This window comes from Tachypleus tridentatus, chromosome 12 (assembly GCF_004210375.1).
Source record: "Tachypleus tridentatus isolate NWPU-2018 chromosome 12, ASM421037v1, whole genome shotgun sequence".
In the NCBI taxonomy this organism is placed as follows: domain Eukaryota; kingdom Metazoa; phylum Arthropoda; class Merostomata; order Xiphosura; family Limulidae; genus Tachypleus; species Tachypleus tridentatus.
Genome location: NC_134836.1, coordinates 92,291,340 through 92,314,814, shown reverse-complemented (window position 1 = coordinate 92,314,814; position 23,475 = coordinate 92,291,340). Strand labels below are relative to the sequence as shown.

The 23,475-nt window shown below is 32.9% G+C and overlaps 1 protein-coding gene across 6 annotated transcripts in view; it reads left to right on the top strand.

Moving 5' to 3' along the window:
- The first annotated feature begins 5,708 nt into the window (after positions 1-5,708).
- LOC143233996 (calcium/calmodulin-dependent protein kinase type II delta chain-like) overlaps positions 5,709-23,475 on the top strand; it is a 159,032-nt gene continuing 141,265 nt past the window's right edge. For 2 of the 6 annotated variants that reach the window (XM_076470981.1, XM_076470978.1), the window contains exons 1-2: positions 5,711-6,006; positions 13,193-13,287. In XM_076470981.1, the coding sequence (XP_076327096.1) occupies positions 5,879-6,006; positions 13,193-13,287 (223 nt within the window). In that variant the 5' untranslated portion in view covers positions 5,711-5,878. Of the gene's footprint in view, positions 6,007-13,192; positions 13,288-23,475 lie in introns of all 6 variants that reach the window. The other 4 variants (XM_076470980.1, XM_076470976.1, XM_076470979.1 and 1 more) reach the window with 3 other exon arrangements.

Here is a 23,475-nt window from a genome sequence, read left to right as displayed (position 1 = left end):
GACTAGAGGGAACGCAACTAATCATCACCACCCACGATCAACTCTTGGATTACTCTTTTACTGACGAATAGTGGGATTGACCGTCACATTATAACGCCCCCCCGGCTGAAAGGGCTAGTATATTTGGTGTGACTGGGATTCGAACACGCGACCCTCAGATTACGAGTCGAGCGCCTTAACCACCTGACCATGCAGAGTCTGATGTAAAAATAATAATGAATAAAATGTGGGTCGTGGCAGTTACTTGTTTCTTGCAAGGTACCCATTCTGGAAGAGGGTCTTCAAAGAGTAAAAGTAGAGCCAAGTAAACAAATTATGTTTTTACTTAATGTTATATTTTATGTTTCACTTTGCGTTTGGTCTCTCTTTTTTTTTGTCTCGTCTAATATCATACTCAGTTACTTATTTTCGGAAATTTATCAATACTTCATAATTACTATCATAACCGAATATTCTGTTATTAAGTAGTTATCCCATTATTCAAAACTTAACTCAATTTTCTCAAATATACCAAATCATCAATTTACTTTACTAAGAGCTTTAGATTTCTATTGTTTTACTGAGAATCTGAACGGTTATTCAATGCCATGTATTAGACAAACACCAAATCTGTCTGTGATGGCATAAAAGCTTTGAAAACAAAATATTAGTGGTTCGTTTCTGCTTAAAGGAGTGTTGAAGGCAGAGCCTAGCTGACTTTATCTGGGTTAAGAAACACTAATTTTATAGTAAAAAATATATAACAAATATAACCGTCATATTTGAGCTTAAACACGATAACCACAACTGAGTACTAAAGCTCTATACGTGTTAGAGTTTTATACACAATGAAAGTAAAGTACCGTATTACAGAAACTTTCACGATTATTCCGTGATTGTTTAAAACCACAGCACTTGCATTTCCATGGAAACGATGACTATCGCTAAAATTAGGATACTTTTTGATATATCTTCTCATGAATAGCTCAATTGAAAAGTGTTTAACATACCTCTTATAATTTTTTTTTCTAAATTTAAAAGCAAATACAAAAATCATTATAAACACAGCCCATTTAATATCCAGTCTGCGAGCCAATATAACCAAATTCGAGGAACGTGATTGGTTAAAAAGAGTTGCCATGGTTTCCAGTATTTAATTTAGAGCAATAAAAAAGTATTTCGGGAGAAGGCTCGATTTGTTAGCCTAAAAAATATACATTACTACTAAAAGTGCTTTTTCTTCAATCGTGTTCGACCACTATGATACGGTATTTATGGCGCGGGGTGGGCTGGACTGAGTTCCTTTTGCACAATATATTGGAAGTGTTCACGTTCAAGCAAGTACCGCCACCTTACAGCGGTAAAAAAACGATATTGAGCCTTCCTCGGCTACTTCTGTCGACAGGACCTCCATGGAAGAACCGAGATATCAGATCTTCTATCAGCAATATGTAAGGGTACTACTGACCGTGCTTTGTGTAAGATTTTGAATTGTGTTATGAGTTTCATTCTCTTCTAACCCGGAAATTAGTGCGAATTCAGCCACGTGGATGAGCAGTTCAGATTCCAAATATTGCAGGATGTTTAAATCAATATTAACGATTAACAACCCAACGAACGTGTCTGCATGACTCTCAGATTTTATTTTTAAAACAAACAAATTATTTATATCATGCTAATATCAGACGGTAAAGAAACAGTTCCAAAAAGTTCGCTTTAATGGAAAAACTGTTTGTTTGATTTGTTATTAAAAGCAAAGCTACATGATGAATTGTCGCTGCTACGCGCACCACAGACATAGGACCCTAAATGTTAGCGTTATAAGAACTCGCGCTTGCCGCTGAATCATTGAAAATAATCAAATTCATAATTTAATGACTGTATCTTGATATTGGATAAAACTTACATTTCATTAACCTTAGACATGGAAAAGTATATATACATGTTTCATTACGCTTAGCTAGTAAAATATATAGTTCCAAAATAATGTTATAAAGACTAAAACACATTCATTTTATTCTTTGCAGGATAATTTGAACTCTGTTCTTATGACAATAAAACGAATTCACTATTATTTTGACGTTTAATAACATTCTAAACGATTTTTAACGAGTGTCTTACCAGTTACATATTGTTTATAAAACTAGTATTTAACATCACTTTATCTAAGTTAGACTGACTTCATCAGTTAGCGACAGTATGCATAACACAAGAATGTTAGTGTCGATATCCACTTGGACATTGTCCTGAAAGGGGTCTGAGTAAGTGCGGTTTACTTTGACCCTTATGTCGTATCAATATTCACATTCACTAACAACCTTAAACCATAGTACGTGGGAAAGAAAAATATAACACGAACCTGATCCTCCCAGGTATTTAAAGACCTAAATCCCCGATAACGAAGCAAAGCTGAGCTGACTATATTGACTTTGGATTGAAATAATAAAAATGGTAATTATGGATAATGTACATTAATAGAAAATAAATAATAAATAAAAAGCACGAAATAAGTCATATTACAACACCTTTTTAAGGATAACTTTAATTTCATCAATTTGCGTATATAGTATATCGTGGATTATTAACTTTGCGTGCACATGGAGACAATGAATTGTATTTAAACATAATAAAATATAAACACCACTGGGACCAAAATGTTTGTTTGTTTTGGAATTTCGCACAAAGTTACTCGAGGGCTATCTGTGCTAGCCGTCCCTAATTTAGCAGTGTAAGACTAGAGGGAAGGCAGCTAGTCATCACCACCCACCGCCAACTCTTGGGCTACTCTTTTACCAACGAAAAGTGGGATTGACCGTCACATTATAACGCCCCCACGGCTGGGAGGGCGAGCATGTTTGGCGCGACTCGGGCGCGAACCCGCGACCCTCAGATTACGAAGCACACGCCTTAACGCGCTAGGCCATGCCGGGCCCGAGACCAAAATGTAAATTATGATATTAGTATTCGTAGTTTCTATTTCGTGTCTCAAGAGCCGTCCGTGGCTAAGTCGGTAGTGTGTCAATCTTTTGAAGGCCCGGCATGGCCAGACGGGTAAGGCACTCGACTCGTAGTCTAAGGGTCGCAGATTCGAATCCCCGTCACACCAAACATGTTCGACATTTCAGTCGTAGGATCGTTATAAAGTTACGGTCAATCCCACTATACACTGGTAAAAAGAGTAGCCCAAGAGTTAGCTGTGAGTGGTGATAACTAGCTGCCTTTCCTTTAGTCTTACATTCCTAAATTAGAGACGGTTAGCGCAGATAGCCCAAGTGTAGCTTTGCGCGAAAATGAAAACAAACATATTTAGACTAATGGACGAATTGGCATTAAAGGGCCAGTCCAGGTGCATATTAGATTCTATTTCTAAGAATGTGGCACACCGGGAAATTGTCGGATTTTCTGTTGGGCTAATCAGTGCCTATCGACGACTACTAAAAGAGATTAATTGGTGACATATTTAATAAATCAAATACATTGAAACTTTAATATTCGTTTGTTTGTTTTTTAATTTCGCGCAAAGCTACACGAGGGTAATCTGTGCTAACCGTTCCTAATTTAGCAGTGTAAGACTAGAAGGAAGGCAGCTAGTCATCACCACCCACCGACAACTCTTGCGCTACTCTTTTACCAACGAATACTGGGATTAGCCGTAAGATTCTAACTCCCCCACAGCTGCAAGGGCGAGCATGTTTGGTGACGGGGATTCAAACGCCTTAACCCATCTGGCCATGCCGGACCCATTTGTTTAGAAACAATTATTTTTTCATTTAGTATTATAGTTGACCGGTCATGGTACATTTTCATTAAATGTTCGTTTTATTTCGAAATCTGAATCGTTTGTTCAAGCCGAGATTATAAATATATAACTATGTATATTTTCATTAAGAAGTTTCTCTCTTACATTTTTTTTTACATCTGATGAAACAAAACTATAAATATGATAAGAAGTAAACGACTTGCAACTTTAGAAAAAGTTATCCTTGAGCATACTAATATTTCGACCTACACCTTCCTAAGAATTCCATGTAAGGCAAAAACTAAGTATAAACAACATGGGATTACGTGAGTATATAACAGTATTCCGAAAAAGGGCACCTATTGATCTCGCGACATCACATCACTTAAAAGGAGATATCGGAATGTTTGTCCTCCTTTGAAATAGCGTTAAGTATTCGGATTTACAACGCTAAACTCAGGGCTCTGATTTTACATCGGTGGACACTGCAGATGGCTCGATGTGGCTTTGCTATAAGAAACCACATGCGGCGGAATATTTAGAATAGCCTTGAAATAAGGCGGCCGTTCGGGACAAATAAACGTTTTAGCTGAATGTTTTAAAGCGTAATACAATGGATTGGTTGTTGACAGAAATATTGTCTTTGAAATACTGGAAAGAAAAATAGTGAGGGACATTAAATATACTAACTGCAAGAGATGCAGAACTTACACGTAAGAAGTACAAATGATTCTTACATTAACGGCACGGCATGGCCAGGTGGTTAAGGCACTGGACTCGTAATTCGAGTGTCATGGGTTCGAATCCCCGTCGCACCAAACATGCTCGCCATTTCAGCCGTGGGAGTATTATAATGTTTCGATCAATCCCATTATTCGTTGGTGAAAGAGTAGCCCAAGAGTTGGCGGCGGGTGGTGATGAGTAATTGCCTTCCCTCTAGTCTTGGTTTGGTTTGTTTTGAATTTCGCGCAAAGCTACTCGAGGGCTATCTGCGTTAGCCGTTCCTAATTTGGCAGTGTAAGACTACTGGAAGGCAGCTTGTCATCACCACCCACCGCCAACTCTTGGGCTACTCTTTTACCAAGGAATAGTGGGATTGACCGACACATTATAACGCTCCCACGGCTGAAAGGGCGAGTATGTTTGATGCGACCGGAATTCGAACCCGCAACCCTCGGATTACGAGTCGAACCCCTTAACACGCTTGGCCATGCCGGGCTCCCCTCTAGTCTTACACTGCGAAATTAGGGATGGCTAGCGCAGATAGCCATCGTGTAGCTTTGCGCGAGATTCAAACCTGTATAAATGTACGCGTTTTTTTGCAATTTCTTTTTTAATAGTTTCGTCCAGTTTGTTTAAACAAAGAATATTTGATATATTTCAATATACTAACTTTCACGTAATTATTTCATGTTGGGGGTAAAAGTATAGACAAATTACAGTACAGGAATGTAGTTTGAAAATATGAAAAATACCACTGGCCAAAAAACAGCTTCGTTTTATGTTGAGTCGTTTGCATCAATATTGTAATACTATAGTAACGAATTAATTTATAATAATAAATTCCTTATGTTCCTTCTTTAATTAATTGGACACTCAACATTTCGCTTTACAGCCTATTCAGGAGCGTTACATTAAAATACAGACTGTAACTCCAATATGCACAACAGAAATTATATGATGTATCAATATTGTTTTATTTGTGTTTTGTTGCATTTATTTTCATGAAACTGATTGAACCATTTTCACTCTGAAATTGTTCCCTGAGTTTTACTGGTAGAGCAATACCAATGACAGTAAAATTTCGTCACGTTGCTGATTTCAACTCCTTTATATTATGCTGTAAAATCTTTTTATCGTCATGTGTGAAAATATAAACAACTGCAATTACGAGCGCGATAGAAATATATTTTCATAATTTTATCCTTAATGTTCCATGTTCAATACGTCTCTTGTTTTTCTAAATATTTGTAGTTAGGCTAGAATTAGTTGTCAAACTTGGCGTTAACTGAAGTTAACATGCAGCGAATACTTTATTAGTGAACCCGTGCAACAGCAGTAGAATGCCATGTAAAGTATATAAAAGCCCGCATGTAATGGTGCATGAGACGTTAAAATGCGCGCGCAGTAAGATATTAAGAAGAGCGCAAGGAAGGGTTCATGAGAAGTACGGTACTCTGCACGAAAGGATCTTCATCCCTCTCTCACTCGTGTAGAATCAATATGAGCGCTGCAACAACTTGTACGAGATTTAGCGATAATTACGAAGTTAAGGAAGAACTAGGAAAGTAAGTTTATGCATTCCATTGATCTTAAGAATTATTCGTTACAAGTCTTTATTTAATATACCTACTTTAAAAGATATTTTAGATTTCTATAAATATTTATTATCGGCTCGCCAAAATATATTTATTTGAAATACTCTTAGTATAGTTTTGAGAAGCTCCTACGGTTACATATGATACAGCTGTTTTGTAAATTGTAGTGAAGTTTTCATGTTTAGAGTTAAAAGATAAATTTTATTACAACTACTAATAAATGCACAGACTCGTTATTAAAACCATAAGAGTATAGAGTGAAGTGTAAGTAACAGTATTTTCTTTAATAAAATATACATATTTGAGTGGTATTAAATTATGTTTGCTATAGCCTACACTAGGTCACTAGTGATGTAACGGTTAGCCTGCTTATTACTACTAGAAGCTAAATGGGTAAGTATAACTAGTGTATTTGAAAATAATAATATGAAAGTGTTTTAAGTACTGATATTACTATTGTTGATAAAACACAAAAGGAGAAACACCACTATGCTAACTTGTTCATTTTTGTAGAGATTTTCTAGATAGACTTTCACATCTTTAGATACAGATCCCGAAGAACTGTTGGTGTGCTAGCTGAAAAGAGTGTCAACATTAATTGATAATATAATTTTCTCCACATTTTGTGTGGTCATGTGGAGCTTTCACTATGTCCTTTCATACTAGGCAGATGAATTATCATGTTGTAAAGATCTCAATCTGAGGTGTCTGTGTAAGATATAAAATACCTGATTTGCAAGGTTTTGACATCTGTTGCACTTGCTTGCATTTCATAATAAATAGTTTCACAACGATGTGAAAATTACTAACCACTGTACAGCTCTGGTGCTGTGATTGTGTCAAATGGTTGCTCATAAATTTTGTTTTGTGGGAACCCTACAATGACAGATTCAGAAGTTGTTTTGTGAATGGTCCTAAAGCAAGTTGTCCTTTCTCTTGAAACAACTGTTTAGAGAATAACTTAAATCAGAAACGGCAGTATTCTTTAAAACATCAGTATCATCATGGATGGGAGTGAAACATTGCAATGTTTGACCATATGGGGTGATTTGGAAAATTTTCACAGCACTGTTTTTTTTTTGTGTGTGTGAATAAGGGAGTGATCTGGGACACTAAGGGACCACTTCTTACAGTTTTCACTGAATAAATTAAAACTTTAATAATTTACTTGTATTACACATATTACACTAATGGGAGATAAAAAAGCAATATAAATCAGGCATACTTTGAAGCATGATGTATAAAATAATATTAATTTTAACATATTTTTAAAATATTCACAGTTGTGGTTTTGAAAATTTTAAGCAATTTTAATATATGTGTATTAATAGGTGTTATAACTATTTACTGTAGTTTAATAAAATATCTTGCATTTCGCTCATGTTTTTTGTAATAAAAAATAAACAATTTGAACATAAATTATTTAAAAATAAAATGATTTATCTTCAGATAAAATATTTTTAACATTCTTTTAATTAGTAAAAATTTTATTATTAGATAATTTATAGAAATTGCGAACTTTAAAAATAAAATCATTTATTAAGTTTGTTAGTAACTGTACTGTAACATTTGAGCTGTTTCTTCTGTCTTTGCTTCGGTAAAAAATGAAATTTCCAAAAGTCCTTAAATTTCCGAAACACAAATGTTGGTATATTTGAAAAAATATTGCAAGTTAAGTAAGTATAATTATGCTGAACATTGTACCATAACATCATTCAGTTTTATTACATATCTAACAGGTGCATATTGTTCAGTATCAAACTTACTGCATTCATAGTAAAAAAAAAAAAAAAAATTTAAGACAACCAGTTTTATATGCTTTTTATGAAAGTAGAAAGAAACTGTGCACCACATATGTTTTAAATATACTATTTCTGAGTATTTAGTAAACACCTTTCATTTTATCACCACATATGCTCAATTTATGATGTATAGTTAACCAATTATAGACATCAAGTGCTATGCTGAAACCATTATTATAAATTTACTTTTAATTGTCTGAAATCAATTTTATTGTGAAGTAAAAGTCTGCATCAATGAAAATAAAAATGATTTTAAGATGATAATTTGGAACTAACAGACTGTACATTCAATAAAAATGGCTTCATTTAACTTGTTTATTAGTGTTTAATGACAAGTTTTAAAAATGACTTGTATGGATTAATTACAAAAACATTTTAATTATTTCTCTTACAAAATAAAGTGAAAATATACCAAAATAAAACATTTTTTCACTTAAAGAATAGCAACTTTGTTGCTATTCCTTAAGCATTACTTGCATGACACTCAATATTTCCTAAATACTTAAGCCAAACATACATATTATTGTTATCTTAATGTATACAATGGTACATATGTACATATATTGTTCATGAAGTATGTTTTTATAATTTAATGGTATAAAACTTGTATCAAATATTATACTTAATTCTAATCACCCTTTATATTGTAAAATATCTGAAGAAGCTACTGGGTTAAAGGTCAGGGTTAAAATATCGTTGGTACATGAAGAAAATTTTCCCCGTGCTTATAGACATGGTATTTCAGTATAGAATAAATGCTTATTAACCAATGTTATGTAACAGGTACTACATACAAAGTTAACTTTTAACAATCAAACTTCAAGGTAAAATAGATAATGGTACACAAAAAATTTTAGTCTAATATTTAGGCATAATATTGAAGACTAGATAGATGCATTTTGATTAAAACTTGTAGATAGTTATTACATCATCAAATTGGGGATTTTAAACATTAAGTGTAGCATAAATTGGAGAGAGTGTAGTTATTCATTAAACCCAACTTGCACATGTTATACTTTGATATAATTGTTATTCAAAAATGTCCTTAATTTGGGTTATCACATTCTTGTTGATTGGACTATGTAAAGGTTTTAATTTTCAGTAACAATTGATGATTACGACTGATTTGAATTTTAAATAAAATTTAATAGCCACTATAAATTGTGTTATAAGAAATGTTTGCTTGGAATGGAATGATTACATATTTATATAAAATTTGCAACAAAATGTATTTTTTGTCTACACTTTTGAATTTTGTATGTAAATGAAGAGCCAAAATGGTTGAAGTTGAAGTAGTGTACCAAGTTATGTTGATTTATTTTTATTTTCTTTTAATAATTCAAAGAAAATAGCTATGAACATTTGTATGTAAAAAAAAAAAAAAAAAAAAAAAATTGGTGATATGGAAAGCAATGTGAAAGCTTATTTTCAAATTCTAATTATTGGTGATTTATTCAAGTTTTGTTAGGTTGTACGTATGAAAGTTAGTTAACGAAATTTGAAATTTTGTACATGTCTCTTGTGTTATAATTACATATGTATTACTTTATGATTTATCTAAGTAAGAAAAATTTATCACATACTGAATATAGGCCTAGTTTTCCTCCAAAATTGTATTTCCAGTATCACTTTTAAGTTGTACAGGAAAATAAACTGTGTTTTGAAAACTCTTTGTTGTGGTTTAGAAAGTTAAGCATAGAAAATCTTGTTTGCTTATTGAAGAAAAATATTAACATAAACATTTTTCATTACTATTGATATACTTTGGTAGGAGAGGGTTTTTTTACCTGCTAATAAAGATGTATTGGTAAAAACAGTTATTTGTTAGGCTTTGATCATAGGGTTGATTACCTAACATTGATTTTATTATTAGTATTTTGTATCATGTATATATAAAAAGTTTTCTTTAAAAAGCTGAGTTAGGTTACAATTATATTCAGCTGCATTATAGCTTCAAACATGAAGCATTCCTTAATATAATTGTCATATATAGCATGCATTTAATATAATGATAAATTACTGCACATTGTGAGAAGCTAAAAAATGTTTAAAATTATAACAATGTTCACAACTATTTATGTTAGTATTTCATAGCCTTAGTTTTTAAACTATTTGTCATACAAAAGAAATTTTAATTAAACAGGTAGTTGAACTTTGGAACACAGTGTTTTTGTTTTTTCCATTTTTTTATAGGTAGATTTTGGAAGTGATAGTCCATATTAATACCAGAATAGGCCAGTGTATTGTTAAAGTACACTAAAACTGCAGTATTTGAGTTTTGCACTTCATGTCAAGTAGTCTCTTAAAGATGAAAAATAAACTTTCAAAGTTATGTAACTTATTTAAAATGACTTTTACTACCTTAATGAGAGAAACTGTTAACAATGTTTAAAGTTTATTTGGATGTATTTACAACTTGTATTTAAGTTGTAATGTCACCTACCTCAGGTATGTTAACACTCCTACGAAAAGTGGGGCCTAATAGGCCCCAGAGCAACTTGAAAAGTTATTAATATTAGGCTAATAATTTTGTATTTAAATGAAATTTAAATGATATTTAATGAAATGAAATCAAATGAAATGGCAATGTCATTTAAATACAAATTTATTAGCCTAATATTAATAACCTTTCAAGTTGCTCTGGGGCCTATTAGGCCCCACTTTTCGTAGGAGTGTTAAACTACTTGGAAATTATTTTACCCCAAAATATCCCAATTGCTTTTATCTTTGTGTTGCCACTTCAAACATTTTGTCATATGTATGTATATTAAGGATCTTGATACTACCAGATCTGTCCTATTTCCTGACCAGCTGCTTATGGATTTCATCTAATTATGTGTAATTGTTAGTTGCAGTGTTCTATTACAAGCTAGTCAAACTACTTTCTTTTCTTCAGAAATGAAGAATGTATAACAAAGAATGACACAAGCTTAGTTTTTTAAATTTCAAGGAAATAGTTTTTTACTATTATTTACAATTTACCTCATAAACCTCCAAAACTTTTCATGCAGACTGAAGAAATCTGTTGTTAGAATGCATTGTAACATACCAAATATTTATAAATATTTCATTTATAAACTGCACAATTATACTTTTTAAAGTATTCTTACCCATAGTGATTTTTTTCTTTTCACTTTGGTAATACTACAGTTTAACCTAATAAACTTTAGTTTCTTATAGGAAAACACACACACACACACACACACACACACACACACACACACACACACACACACACACACACACACACACACATTTTACATTTTTAAATATAAAATTAAGCTAAGAAGTTTTAATTTAGTGTATTTAAGGTGGTATAGTTTCATTGAGTTGAAACAAAGAGCTAATCAGTTGCTTTAGTGTTAACTGTAAAATTGGGGAACCTTTATTTTATATTTGTTTCATTATTTATCCATCATGATGGTTGCATGCTAACTTAACATATAAGAGGGTGATATAATTAGTAACTTGCCTGTATTTGTTTATACCTAAACAATAGAAAAGTGTAATTGAAACAGGATATAAGGAAATGTTTAGCAGGTGGTTGAGTAGTGTCAATGTGTGTGTTACATAAAATGGTCTGGTTAGAAACTCTATTTGTACAGGACATAATGAGAGAGGATGTCTTGGTAGTTTTATTGAGATTGGGTATATATTTGAAAAATAGTTGCTGTTTTATATGCACATATTAAATATGCCTGAAAAAAGTTAAATTTAGTTCACCTATTTGTTATTAATAAACTTAATCTATTGGCATTTTAGTTTGTATAGATTTAACTGTCATTGTTGCAGCTAGTTGATTGGTACTTCAACTCATTTAAAAACAGCTATTATTGAAGAAATAAACCTACTGAGACCCACGTTCATGTATTTATTATTAACTGTTTTATTTACTACCAGTAGCTTCCAGATTTTGTTTACATGTAAATGCTATTGATTTTATAAGTCTACTGACATGTTGTTTTGTGTATCTGTAACTGATACAATTGGTCAACACATTTCCAAACTTCTATACTTTTAGCTATTAGTGATGCAGTAAGTACATTCTATTGGTTTCCTAGTTACCAAGTTTGTATAAATGTAGCAAGTGTTGACCTATAGGGTACAGGTTTGCTTGACTTACACTTTTATCTATCTATCTAATATATAATGTGTGTGTGTGGACATAAGGTACACACATGCTAATACATGTTAATGTTATAACAATATTGTTCTGCAACACGTCTAATAGCAGCTTTCAGTTGCTATTCTGGACACATTATGTTTGCATACATCGGCTTAGCATATTTTGATGTTGCACATGTACAATAATTATGATAACCAACCAATAAACATCTTGTACATCAAACGTTGTGTAATTGTTGAGTTACACCATACACTGTAGCTTAAGTTTAGATAAGATGACTGCATAAAATGTAAGTAGGAAATTTGATAAGTATTATTAAAATAATTAATTTCTACGTATGTAACAAGTGTATAATGGTATGATAATATGTCATGATTAATAAAATATATATAGATAACTGCAGTTGAATTAAGAAATAATGCTACTTCCACTCCTTCTCCTTGTGAGACATTAAAGTAGTTTGTGGAAATAAATTTCAAGTTTGTATAATCGTAGTGTTATTGCAGTAGGTCTAGGTTTACTGATCCCCATTTCCATGTTCTCTGCTAGTCTTGCAAGTTTTATTTCATAGCAACAGGATTATTTGGTAATAGTTTGGGTGCATGCTAGAAAAAAATTTAAGTGGGTTTGTCCTTATCAAAGAGACTGATTAAAATTGGGGATAATATTAGACACTCAACCTCATGTTATTTCACAAGATGTAAGTAATTATGATAGCAAAGTTAAAATTATTGTTTTATTAAAATAACACTTGGTTCTAATGAATCACTTATTTTCTTTTATGCTTAAGACCAGCAGTTAGTGTAGCTGGTAAGTCTAGTAGGTTTACTTGTTTAGATGGAGTTGTTATTGGTCTTGCAACATCTCTGGCTCCCATGTTCATGCAGCTCTCTGTGTTTGGTTTACTTTGTCTACTGGTTTAGCAAAAAGGTTTATGTATCTATAAAGATATTTATTTTTATATGTCAAGTGCTTCCCTGGCTGTTTCAGGGCTAGTTAACAAGAATGCCATTTTTTTTCCAGTATTCTTTCAAAACATTTAGTATCAGATCTGAAATTATTTTAAATATTTTGTAATTTAGGCATTCTTATTTTTAATAACTTATACAAATATACTATTTTATTTAAATTAATTTAGAGAAGCATCCATCCTGCCATATTTCTTTTTGTGTCAATGTATTCTACTTTCAGTGTATGATTTATGAACATTTTTTAAAAACTCTTTCAGAGGTGCTTTTTCAGTTGTGAGAAGATGTGTTCAGAATGTAACTCTATTAGAATTTGCTGCAAAGATTATCAACACAAAGAAATTATCTGCCAGAGGTAAGATGAATTAATGTTGTATATTTACTGTTATTATTAATTTTCCACAGTATGTGTAAAGTGGGGGAAATTTTGTTAATATTTGAGTTTAAATAGTGAGATACTTAGTTGTTTCTCAGTCTGGATTTGACAGTGATATTTGATACAAAAGATTATATACTGTCATTAGGTATCACAAATGTTTTCATTATTTTCTTATGGTAGCTCTTGTATGATAAATGTATGCTTGTTGTGAATGTTATGTAAATTAAAAGAAGCCAACTTCTAATGGGGCCAGCAAAGTATATACCAGTTAAATTAACTTTTTTATAGGATTACTAACTTTCAAACATGCACGTTTCTACAACAACAAAAAAACCTCATCTAAGACATGTAAATGTACCTAGAAATCATTTGTTAGTGATACCTTACAAAGACAGAAATGTTCACTTATGCCAGTTGGTTATGACTTTTGGGAATATTACATTAGATCATGATGTAGTGTTACATGAATAAATATACAGTAGGCAAAAATCAAATGCTATGGAAGTGACTGATTTGTTGCTATGGTTTTAGCTTTTTGGCTTCATGAATAGCTAAAATATAAGAGCAAACTTACAGAATTGTCTTTTTTTTTTTAGTTGAATTTTTATGTAACTGTGATTTTACTTGCACAAATTTGTCTTTTCCTAAGGTTTCTAGATATATTTTTGAATAACTTCAAAGCAATATTGGAAAACTGAAAAAAAAAAATTTAATGCACAAAGTGTGTCACAAGGAAAAGAACTTTCCAGTACTCTGTGTGTTTGCATTTTCCCTCATATATATGTACATGTTTTCTGATGGTATAACATGTTTCTTATCTTTTCTGTACTATTACCTTTGTTAAAGCCTGTATTTATTTATTGAGACTATAATAAAACAAACAGTGTGATCTCATTCACTTAATACTTATGAAAGTTGTATAAATATGAAGGAAATGATGATTTAGAAGAATGTTATATAATATTGGTGATTTTGTACTTTTTTGTAATGATTTTTGACCTTAATACCTTTTTAAATTAGTATATCATGCTCTCTACCTTGTGGTCGTAACTATTGATAGTGGCTTTTCAACATGCTTCCATGAACGTAGACTGTTTCTGAGAAATTAACTCCCATTCGTTTAAGAACTTCTTTCTATTAAAATGCCATTAGCAGTTTATCTGTTAGAACTCAATGGATATTCTTATGTGAAGGAACTTGTAATTTTCCCTAGTGTATTTTATTGCTATAACAAATGAAATATCTCTGCATATGAAAAAGATTTTTGGTATAGTTTTATTTAACAATGAATAATACAAAATGCTCAAACCACAATTATAACATTAATTCATATCAGTTACCAACAACATGATTTTCATAAATTCTGCAGTTATTTTTCTTTTATTGAAAATAAAATTGCAGTAGCATTGTAATTAATTATCTCTGTAAAGGCTTGGAGAGGATTATTATTCTTTAATTGTATGGCTATTTTTGTTGCAAAACTTGCTATTTGGTTACATTAAGTACTTTAATATTTTTGGAATGTTATGAATTTTAACTTTTAGGTAATATCAATCCAATTTTATTTTAATATATATATATAAAAAATATATATATATATATATATATATATATAAAAAATTAATTTGAAATACAGAAATTTTTTTCTTCCCAACACAAAATCAGTTTCATACTTGAAATCTACAAAACTGACTTTAATCTACAGCATATTCTAAAATGAGTTTGTAACTTAGCAGTTTGTTCACATATAAATTATTAGTGCAATTTTGTCTTTTTTACAAACTATAGCAGCATGAGATTTTATGTATATTCCAGACACTTGTAGATAAATGCACAAAATGCCTATAAAACATTGAGCCAAAATTACATTTCTCGTGATCATAAATTTTCAATAATCATTAATTATCTTTCTATATCTAATTTTACTAAACATTTTGTCTGTAATTTGCACTGTATAAGATTAGCTTCATAGATTTTTAATGCAGTAAAAACATTGCTTCATTTACAGGTGAATAACATCTTCAAGAATAATTTACTTTAATATATTGTATTTTTCAGAATGTTTGTTTTTTTCTGCTATAAATACTGGTGTTAGTTTATGGAGCATACAACAGCCTAGAATAATAATAATAATATTTTAATACCCTTCAGCTTCTATAAATTCCTTATTTATATCATTTCTCGTTTGTTTTTTACGTAAATGTATACTAATTATTATTTTTGTTGATATACCAATAAATTGTAATTTCAAAATGGTTTATTTATATATTATGGCCTCTTGAATAGGTGTCACATTTGCTGAAATGCCTGAATTTGTCATGAGAGAAGCATTATTCCCATAAATAACAAAGTTTTTTATGCAAAAACATAATTTCTTGTCAAATCCCAGGTGTTTTCTGATTTACATTATAATTATTGTGTATTTGAAACTTAATTAAGCTTTGCAACAATACAAGTGAGTAATAGTGTAACCTATTGGAAATTGTTTAAAGAATGATATAAAAAAGTGTTTGTCACCAAGGTGTCTTTTCTAAACATATTTAATGGTATAAAACATAATTAGCCAATGATAACAAGTTTCAGTTTTCTCAAATAATAGAATCTTTGGTAAAAGCCCTTAATTTCCAACTAATTTCTGAGGTATTTATGATTTTTAAACATCTTTTGTATATTTTCTCCTAATGGTTTTTTTTAAGACAGCAAAATTTAGCACTTGTTTTTAATAACCCCTTCAGGTGGATTCCTAAACATACTGAGGAGATCTTGAGGGGAATGTTCTGTATTTTCAGTTTACCTTCTCTGGGATCTGAACATTTAGCCATGCGTTTGCAATGCATGGTGACCTGTGAAGAGATGAAGGGAATTCTGATGTTTGAGTGGTGGCTGGGTCACTGCAACATCCTACTCTGTTCTTGAATTTCTGGAGATTGGTAGCCACCCAGAGTCAATCAGCTGTTCTTTTCAGGCTAGTGGCAACTGAATGCCAGTGTTGAGCATTCTTGGTGTGTGTTGTACATTGTGTTTGATGCTGGTGTTTGAGGATAGTGCTTGCAAAACCTTTGGTGCTGTTGCAGTCTCCTTATTTAGCATTAGTAGTGTGTACCCTTGTTAAACTTCATGATTAGTGTGGTCAGTGAGCACTGAACCATTCTCCTTTTCTTATGGATCCTCAAATTCTAAAAAAAATAATGATACAAAAACAGCTTATGGGTAAATGACCATTCATAGATGACTGTTACATAGTCACCACCAAGTTCACTTCTTATACCTCTTTTTTTTTTAATTCATTTTTTTTGTCTGACAAATCCATTGAGTAAATGTCACCTCTTTTCATTCAGAAGGAATTGGATTGGCTTGCACTCTTGCATTGCATTCCAGTAGGCCTGTGCCCATCCTATCAGGTAAGACATCAACGCCAAAAGGAATCTTGGATTATGTTTACAACATTTCTTCTATCACCAGTTTCAAATTCAAATGGGACAAAATTTGGTAAGTCACTTGGAGGTATGCTTTTCATCTTGCTTTCCAATGGTCAGGAAGTTGCTGATGTACAGAGCATCGTCAATACTCTTGGCAAGAGCTTTTGTTGTATCTAGTACTTCTATTTCTTGGCCATCAAGTCTTGAGCAAAGCAATCACTTTTTTCCTTTCAGGCTGATTCTCTGATTATAATCATCCTCTTACAGTGGTGAAACTTATCCTTGTTCTTCATTGGTCTTGTAATGCATTGGTCAGACCTCATGATGTACAATATGAAATGCTGTGCCATCTCTTTCCTCTTCTCTTGCTCTTTTTGTGGCTTGTTTTTCCTGATTGCTTGATGATGGGCTGTTGCTTTACTTTTCTCTAAACCTGGGAAGGACCTCAAGATTTCTTTTAATTATTGTCCAATTGCTTTTACAAGCTGTCTCTGTAAAGGCTTGGAGAGGATTGTTATGCTTATCTTGTTTGGTTCCTCGAGTAAAACAACTTCCTCTCAGCTACCCAGTGTGGGTTCCTTCAACAGCACTCCACCATGGACCACCTGATTCAAGTTAGGTCCTTGATCTAGAAAATCTTTCTTAAGCAGGAACATCTTGACATCTTGTTTTTGTTTTCTTCTTCTTTAGAAGGTTTATGACGCAATGAGGAGGTATGGTATTTTGGGGGACCTTCATTCTTATGGATTGTTTGTTTGGTCATCTACCCATTTTTATTCAAAACATTTTACTTGACAGACGATCCTAAGTCCATGTTGGTTCAACACTTTTCCTTTCACATAGGAACTTGAAGTCGCTCAGGACTGTCTTTAGGGTTACACTCTTTATTATCAAGATCAATTCTGTCACTACACAACTTCCTCCTACTGTTACAAACAAACAGGTTCCATGTCGGTGATTTCCACATTTCTTGTTGGTTATTGAACATGAAGTTTATTCTGCAGCAACTTTAGACTGCTTTCAATCGCTTGTTGAAGTGGATCACAGCAAATGTTTTTACTATTTCTTTTTCCAATACCGTTTGCACGCAATATTTAGCACCAACAGGGTCTACACCAAAATTCCGAGCTCCATCTCGATGGTGATATTATTGATGTGGTAACTGAGGCAAAGTTCTTGGGGCTTATCTTTAGCTATAATCATAGTTTTACTTTTCACATAAAACAACTACGTGTAAAATGTAAAAGGACATTGAACATCCTCCATGTCTTCTCTTCCACCTCTTTGGGAGCAGACTGATGTTCCGCGCTCAAGATTTATCGTGTCTTAATTTAATCCAAATTTGTTTATGATTCTCTTGTCTATGGATCTGCCAGGACCTCAGCCTTGAAGGTGCTGTACCCTATTCATCATCTGAAGCTTTGGCTCTGTACAGGAGCTGTCTGAATTTCTCCAGTCCAGAATTTGTACGTGGAGTTTTATGAGCCTTCCTTTTAACCTCTGCCGTTAGCAACCTTTTTTTGCAGTATGCTACCTAGCATTGATCCTTATTGCAGCATCACACCCCAGTTGTCTTTCTTCCTTGATAGGTTATACTCTTTCAGAAAAGATGGTGTGATATTGTGCCAATCAAGGCACAATTGGCGGAATTGAGTTTTGCATTGGATGTCGTTACTGTCCCCATTGGTCAGCCCATTCCGCCATGGCTTATTACCATCTCTCCATGTGACCTTTTCTTGAATCATCTGAGTAGGGTGAATACAACCAACTGGAAATGTCATCTTCCCTTTGCAGAACATCGTTCAAACTATCTTCCTATTTCCGTTTATAGAACTCGTAAATCGGGTACCTGTGTGGGCTCTTCCATGGTTTATTGTGGCTCAGTGGTTTCTCATAGAATTCCCTCTACAGTTTCTTTTCAATACCGAGTTGTGTGTCATTTCTCTTGTCCTGGACCAAGTAGAAGCAAGGCAGTACATCAGTTGTGCAATTTACACCGACTCTCTTGTATCTCTAATGGTCCTGGGATCGGTTACCGTTAGTTCTTGTCGATGCTCACTAACGACTGTCCCATTTTTCTTCGTCTTTCATTAATATTCAGTTTTTCTGGATACCTCGCCATGTTGGCATTCGTGTGAACGAGCTCGCTGACACATCAACTAAGTCCATCTGCTCTGATACTGTCACAACTGTGTCTGTCCCAGTATGGAATACAATCCTGTATTCAAGGTTTGTCTTCGCACAAGTTGGAAACCTACTTGGGGTGGAACAACATCATAAGTTTTCAGATAAAAACAACCGTTGCTCATAGGCTGTCTTGTTTCTAAAAGATCGAAAGGAGGAAGTTATCCTGGTTAGGCTATGCATTGGTCACAGATTTTAACTTTAGTACTGACCTCTCTTCCTCAAATTTATATCCTTGTGACACTGAAGTCGCAAAAGTCCACTGTTTTCTGTCATGTCGTTATTACGACTGAGCAACGGTACCATTTTAGACGCGTGTTTTCTAAGGATTCAGCCCTGACATTAGACGATGTCATTGACGATAGTGACCTTGTCCACTTTGGTTGCATTTTTAAACTTTTACGATCATTGACCTCTTTAATTCTGGATGAACCTTTTATCAGGTTTTTGCACATTGTTTTGTTTTAATTCTATCCATTTTTACTATTCGTTTGGCTAGATAACCATGGTGCTTTGCGCGGAAAAAACCCAAACAACCAACCACGTCTAATCAATCAGGTTAGTAATTACGCTGTTTGTCTTTTGTATTTTTGTGCAAATATAGTTTGGTAATTTTTTCCTCTTGTTAATTGAAGGGGTAATTGGTCAAAAACAATGTCATCACAGAAAATTTCTTATAAAGAATACTGTTTTGGTCAAATAATTATAAAGAATGTTGCACTGAAGATGTTTTTTTTTTGTGTTTATTGTTCCAGTTTAGATTATTCAACTTTATTTTTGGTTGCCAACAGACAAACTTGTAGGATTCAAACACGTAACATATACCGCATTATATTTTAATAAAGGAACAACAAGGATCGTTCCACTGAGGCAGTCTCATTCACTTACAAATAAGAACAAAATCAAATTAAATATTTATTAAGTCTTTCATTTAACCCTCTTAACTTTACTACATTCAACGATCACTTAAAGTAAAGCGTTTTTAAAATCAATAAATAAAAGAAAATGGATGATTCGATAACAATGTTAATTCTCTTAATCTTAACTTCGAACTGATTCCTTCTAGAGAATTCTATTTTTTCATGAGAAAAAAGTTTCAAATGCCTGTATCTTTGTATGACAATCTTTCCATCCTAATTATCATCTTACTATCCTTCATTTGAATCTCTTACAAATATTCACTATCCATTTCAACGTAATGTTCTAAGACTGAATATGTTCAATTAAATGAGGCTTAACGAGTAACCCATATAATGAAACAATATCTTTAAACTTACATCTAGTGTGTTTTGGTTTTGTAAATATGACTCAAAATTTCATTTGCTCTACCATTAGCAACTGCACCCTTCTACATGGCGTAAGAGATTGATCACTTTAAACACCAATATCATTTTATTCCATAGCACTGTTGAAGTGATTTTCAACACAGCTACGATTTAAATTATGATTACTCACATTTATTAACTTCCATTTTATTATACTTAAGTCATCTGTGAGTTATTTGCCCAATCACTAAATCACCAAAATTATTTTGTAAAGCATTAGCATTCTTTTCACAGCTTGCAACATCTAAGACCTTAATATATTGAGCACATTTAATCAATTTAAATAAATAGTAAATACTATTCCTTTATCTCTGTGATTAATGTGAATCAGTAAGAAGAAAGGTCCCAACACTGAGACATGAGGTATCTCATCTGTAATATTGATCCAGTTTGACTTAACTCTATTTACAACAATGTTTTGCTTTCTTCACCCAGCCCCCCCCTCTCTTTTTAATCCAACAAGCAAACTTTCATACTTCTTTTCTTAGGGAATTTTTTTAATTATAATTTTGTATGAGGCTTGTCAAAAGCTTTCTGAAAATGAATCTAGATATTCAAAATTCACACTTTTTATACTTACTTATCATGAGTAGTAACTTCTTCAAAGAAGGATAGAAGATTAGCAAGGCAAAGATTTTTCCTCGGTAAAACTATGTTGACGATCTAACGAAGCTCCAAACTCTGTTAGGTTACTTTGCAAAAGCGTTTTTTTATCAGCTTGTGTGTATATAGTTAAAAGGAGTACAACGTTATAATAGATAATTATTGAAGAAAGGGACCAGCCCTGAAAAGAGTACTTATTTCACTGTTCTTATGCCACTCTATTCAGGAGTAAAAGTAGAAGTTTAGTGATGTCGAGAAAACCCACTTGTAGAGAAATATATATGTAAAAACGGCTTGTTTGGGTGGAGAAAATTTTTGACGTAAAGGAGTGAACAACGTTTCGACCGTTTTAGATATATAAAAAGTAGAAGTTTGATTGAAAGTTATACAAATAAAGCTATATAACATAATCATAGGAAGTAATCCTTCCTATATAATTGCTTAAAGGTTATTAACTGGAATTTGAAAACTGACCCTCCAATCTTTTAAACACGTTGAGCAACACAAAATAAGCGACGTAGACTCTGACCTTCCATTGTGTTTGGTATTGTGCTTGAGTGAAAAGACAGTTCTAGACTCTCATTGCTGGGGGTGGGGTGTGTGTTTTGGGAATATCGGGAATTTTAGGTTCCACTTATGACAGATAGAAAATGGGAAGAATGTTCCATTCACCCCCCGCAGCTACGTCCCAATTAAATTGTATTTGTTTTAAAGCTTCATGAACTTTGTTCTGTGAGAAGATATATGGTAAGCTAAGGTTAGTATGTAATAACGTAGGTGGCGTCAAAATGTTCTGATGACCCAAATTATTGTTTATTAAATAATATTTTTATGTTTATCGTATTCAAACAACGTGTGTGTGTCTATATATAAGTGTGTGTGTGTGTGTGTGTGTGTGTGTGTGTGTGTTTTGTTTTGAATTTCGCGCAAAGCTACACGATGGCTGTCTGCGCTAGCCGTTCCTAATTTAATAGTGTAAGACTAGAAGGAAGGTGTTCACTCACTGCCACCTCTTGGGCTATTCTTTTGTCTACGAATGGTGGGATTGGCCTAACATTATAACGCCTCCACGCCTGAAAGGGCGAGCATGTTTGTTGTGACTGGGGTTCGAACTATCGACTCTGAGATTACGAGCGCCTGGCGACAACTTTTAGTCTTGCGTTGGTCAATTGTGGACGACTAACGCATATAGCCTTCGTGTAGGTTTGTGCGAAATTAAAAACCAAACAAGCATTTCTCATACAGCTTATGAGGAGAAATAACAAGATTAACTAACTTATGAATACCTTAATAAAATATACTATTTTTGTTAAAAAAATTATGCAGGCACGATTTATTAAATTAATATTCAACTGCTATAAAATCTTTATCATGTGTTGCATTTTTAAAATCTTAGTTGTGGGCTTCATTTGTGCGGTGTAGAATGTAAGCTTGTAAATGAGACCTATGTAATTTGAATTAACTATGACTGAGTGGATTTTGTTGACTTTTCAAGTTTTCTGTGTTTTTATAAACAAGTTTTTAAATTGTTGCTTTTTATGTCTATACGTCAATACCTAAGCTGATATACCTTTTTTTTTTTTTTGGAATACTCTAATAACTATAAGCTCTTCATTTAGTGGTAGAAGATGTGTACTTGAACATTATGAAAACGGGAAGTGAAATCCCAACTGGGAATGAGTGAATTCTATGGAGATGTTATATACATGTTGCTGTCGTGTTCGGTGTGGCATACAAATATTGATCCCACTGTAAATGTCAGATCTATTTGTACGGCGGAACGACAAAGATTGTAAAAACTTCTAGACGTTTGTCATCAACATACTTCGTTCGGGCCTGGTTATGTTCAAGCAAGCATGTAAGTTCTAATTCGTCTTGCTTTGAAGTGGAGAAGAAAATTTGGCGCAAAAAAACGAAGTGTACTTGATAGAGAAAATTAAGTGAACAAATGAGTTACAAGGGACCTTTACTATTCTGTGTATTTGGAATATCCGTTGACGAATATACGCTAAGGTTGGAAGGGGGAGCGAAAATATGTCGAGCTCCCCAAACAATCAGGCCATGCTAGGCCTAAAGTTTTAATGGTCTAGTGAGAATTAAATTTAAAGACCAGTCCTCCATTTCGAAGAACAGTCATGGCAGCTATTTGGTGTTCTTCCAAAAAAGATGGATAAGAAAAAGTACTGATTGAACATGCAGAGTTTTTTGAAAAAAAACTTCCAACAGTAATGGTGCTTAAACCTAATAACAAGTAGTCAAATATTAAAGAAAATATTTCGAAATTATTACAAAAAGCCTGAAAATGTATATTATGTGCGATTTTTTTTCACGTTAAACTCTTTCCAACTAAATGACAATTTTTAGAAAGAGTTGGATTAAAAATAGTCTAAAACATTGCTTTTGATTATACTTCGTTTAATATGTTAGCAAGTATATACTAATGACGTATAAATTGGATATACAATAAATCCTAAGGCGTGAAACAGCTGCCCATTTTATTAGGCTTTCACCACGCACATTTGTGGAACACTCCAAGTATTTCCATACGCAAAAATAATTTAGTCGTGTGACGTGTCTGGGTTGTTTGAACTCTTAAATGAGAAAAATGGCCACATTATGGTGTGTATGCAAAG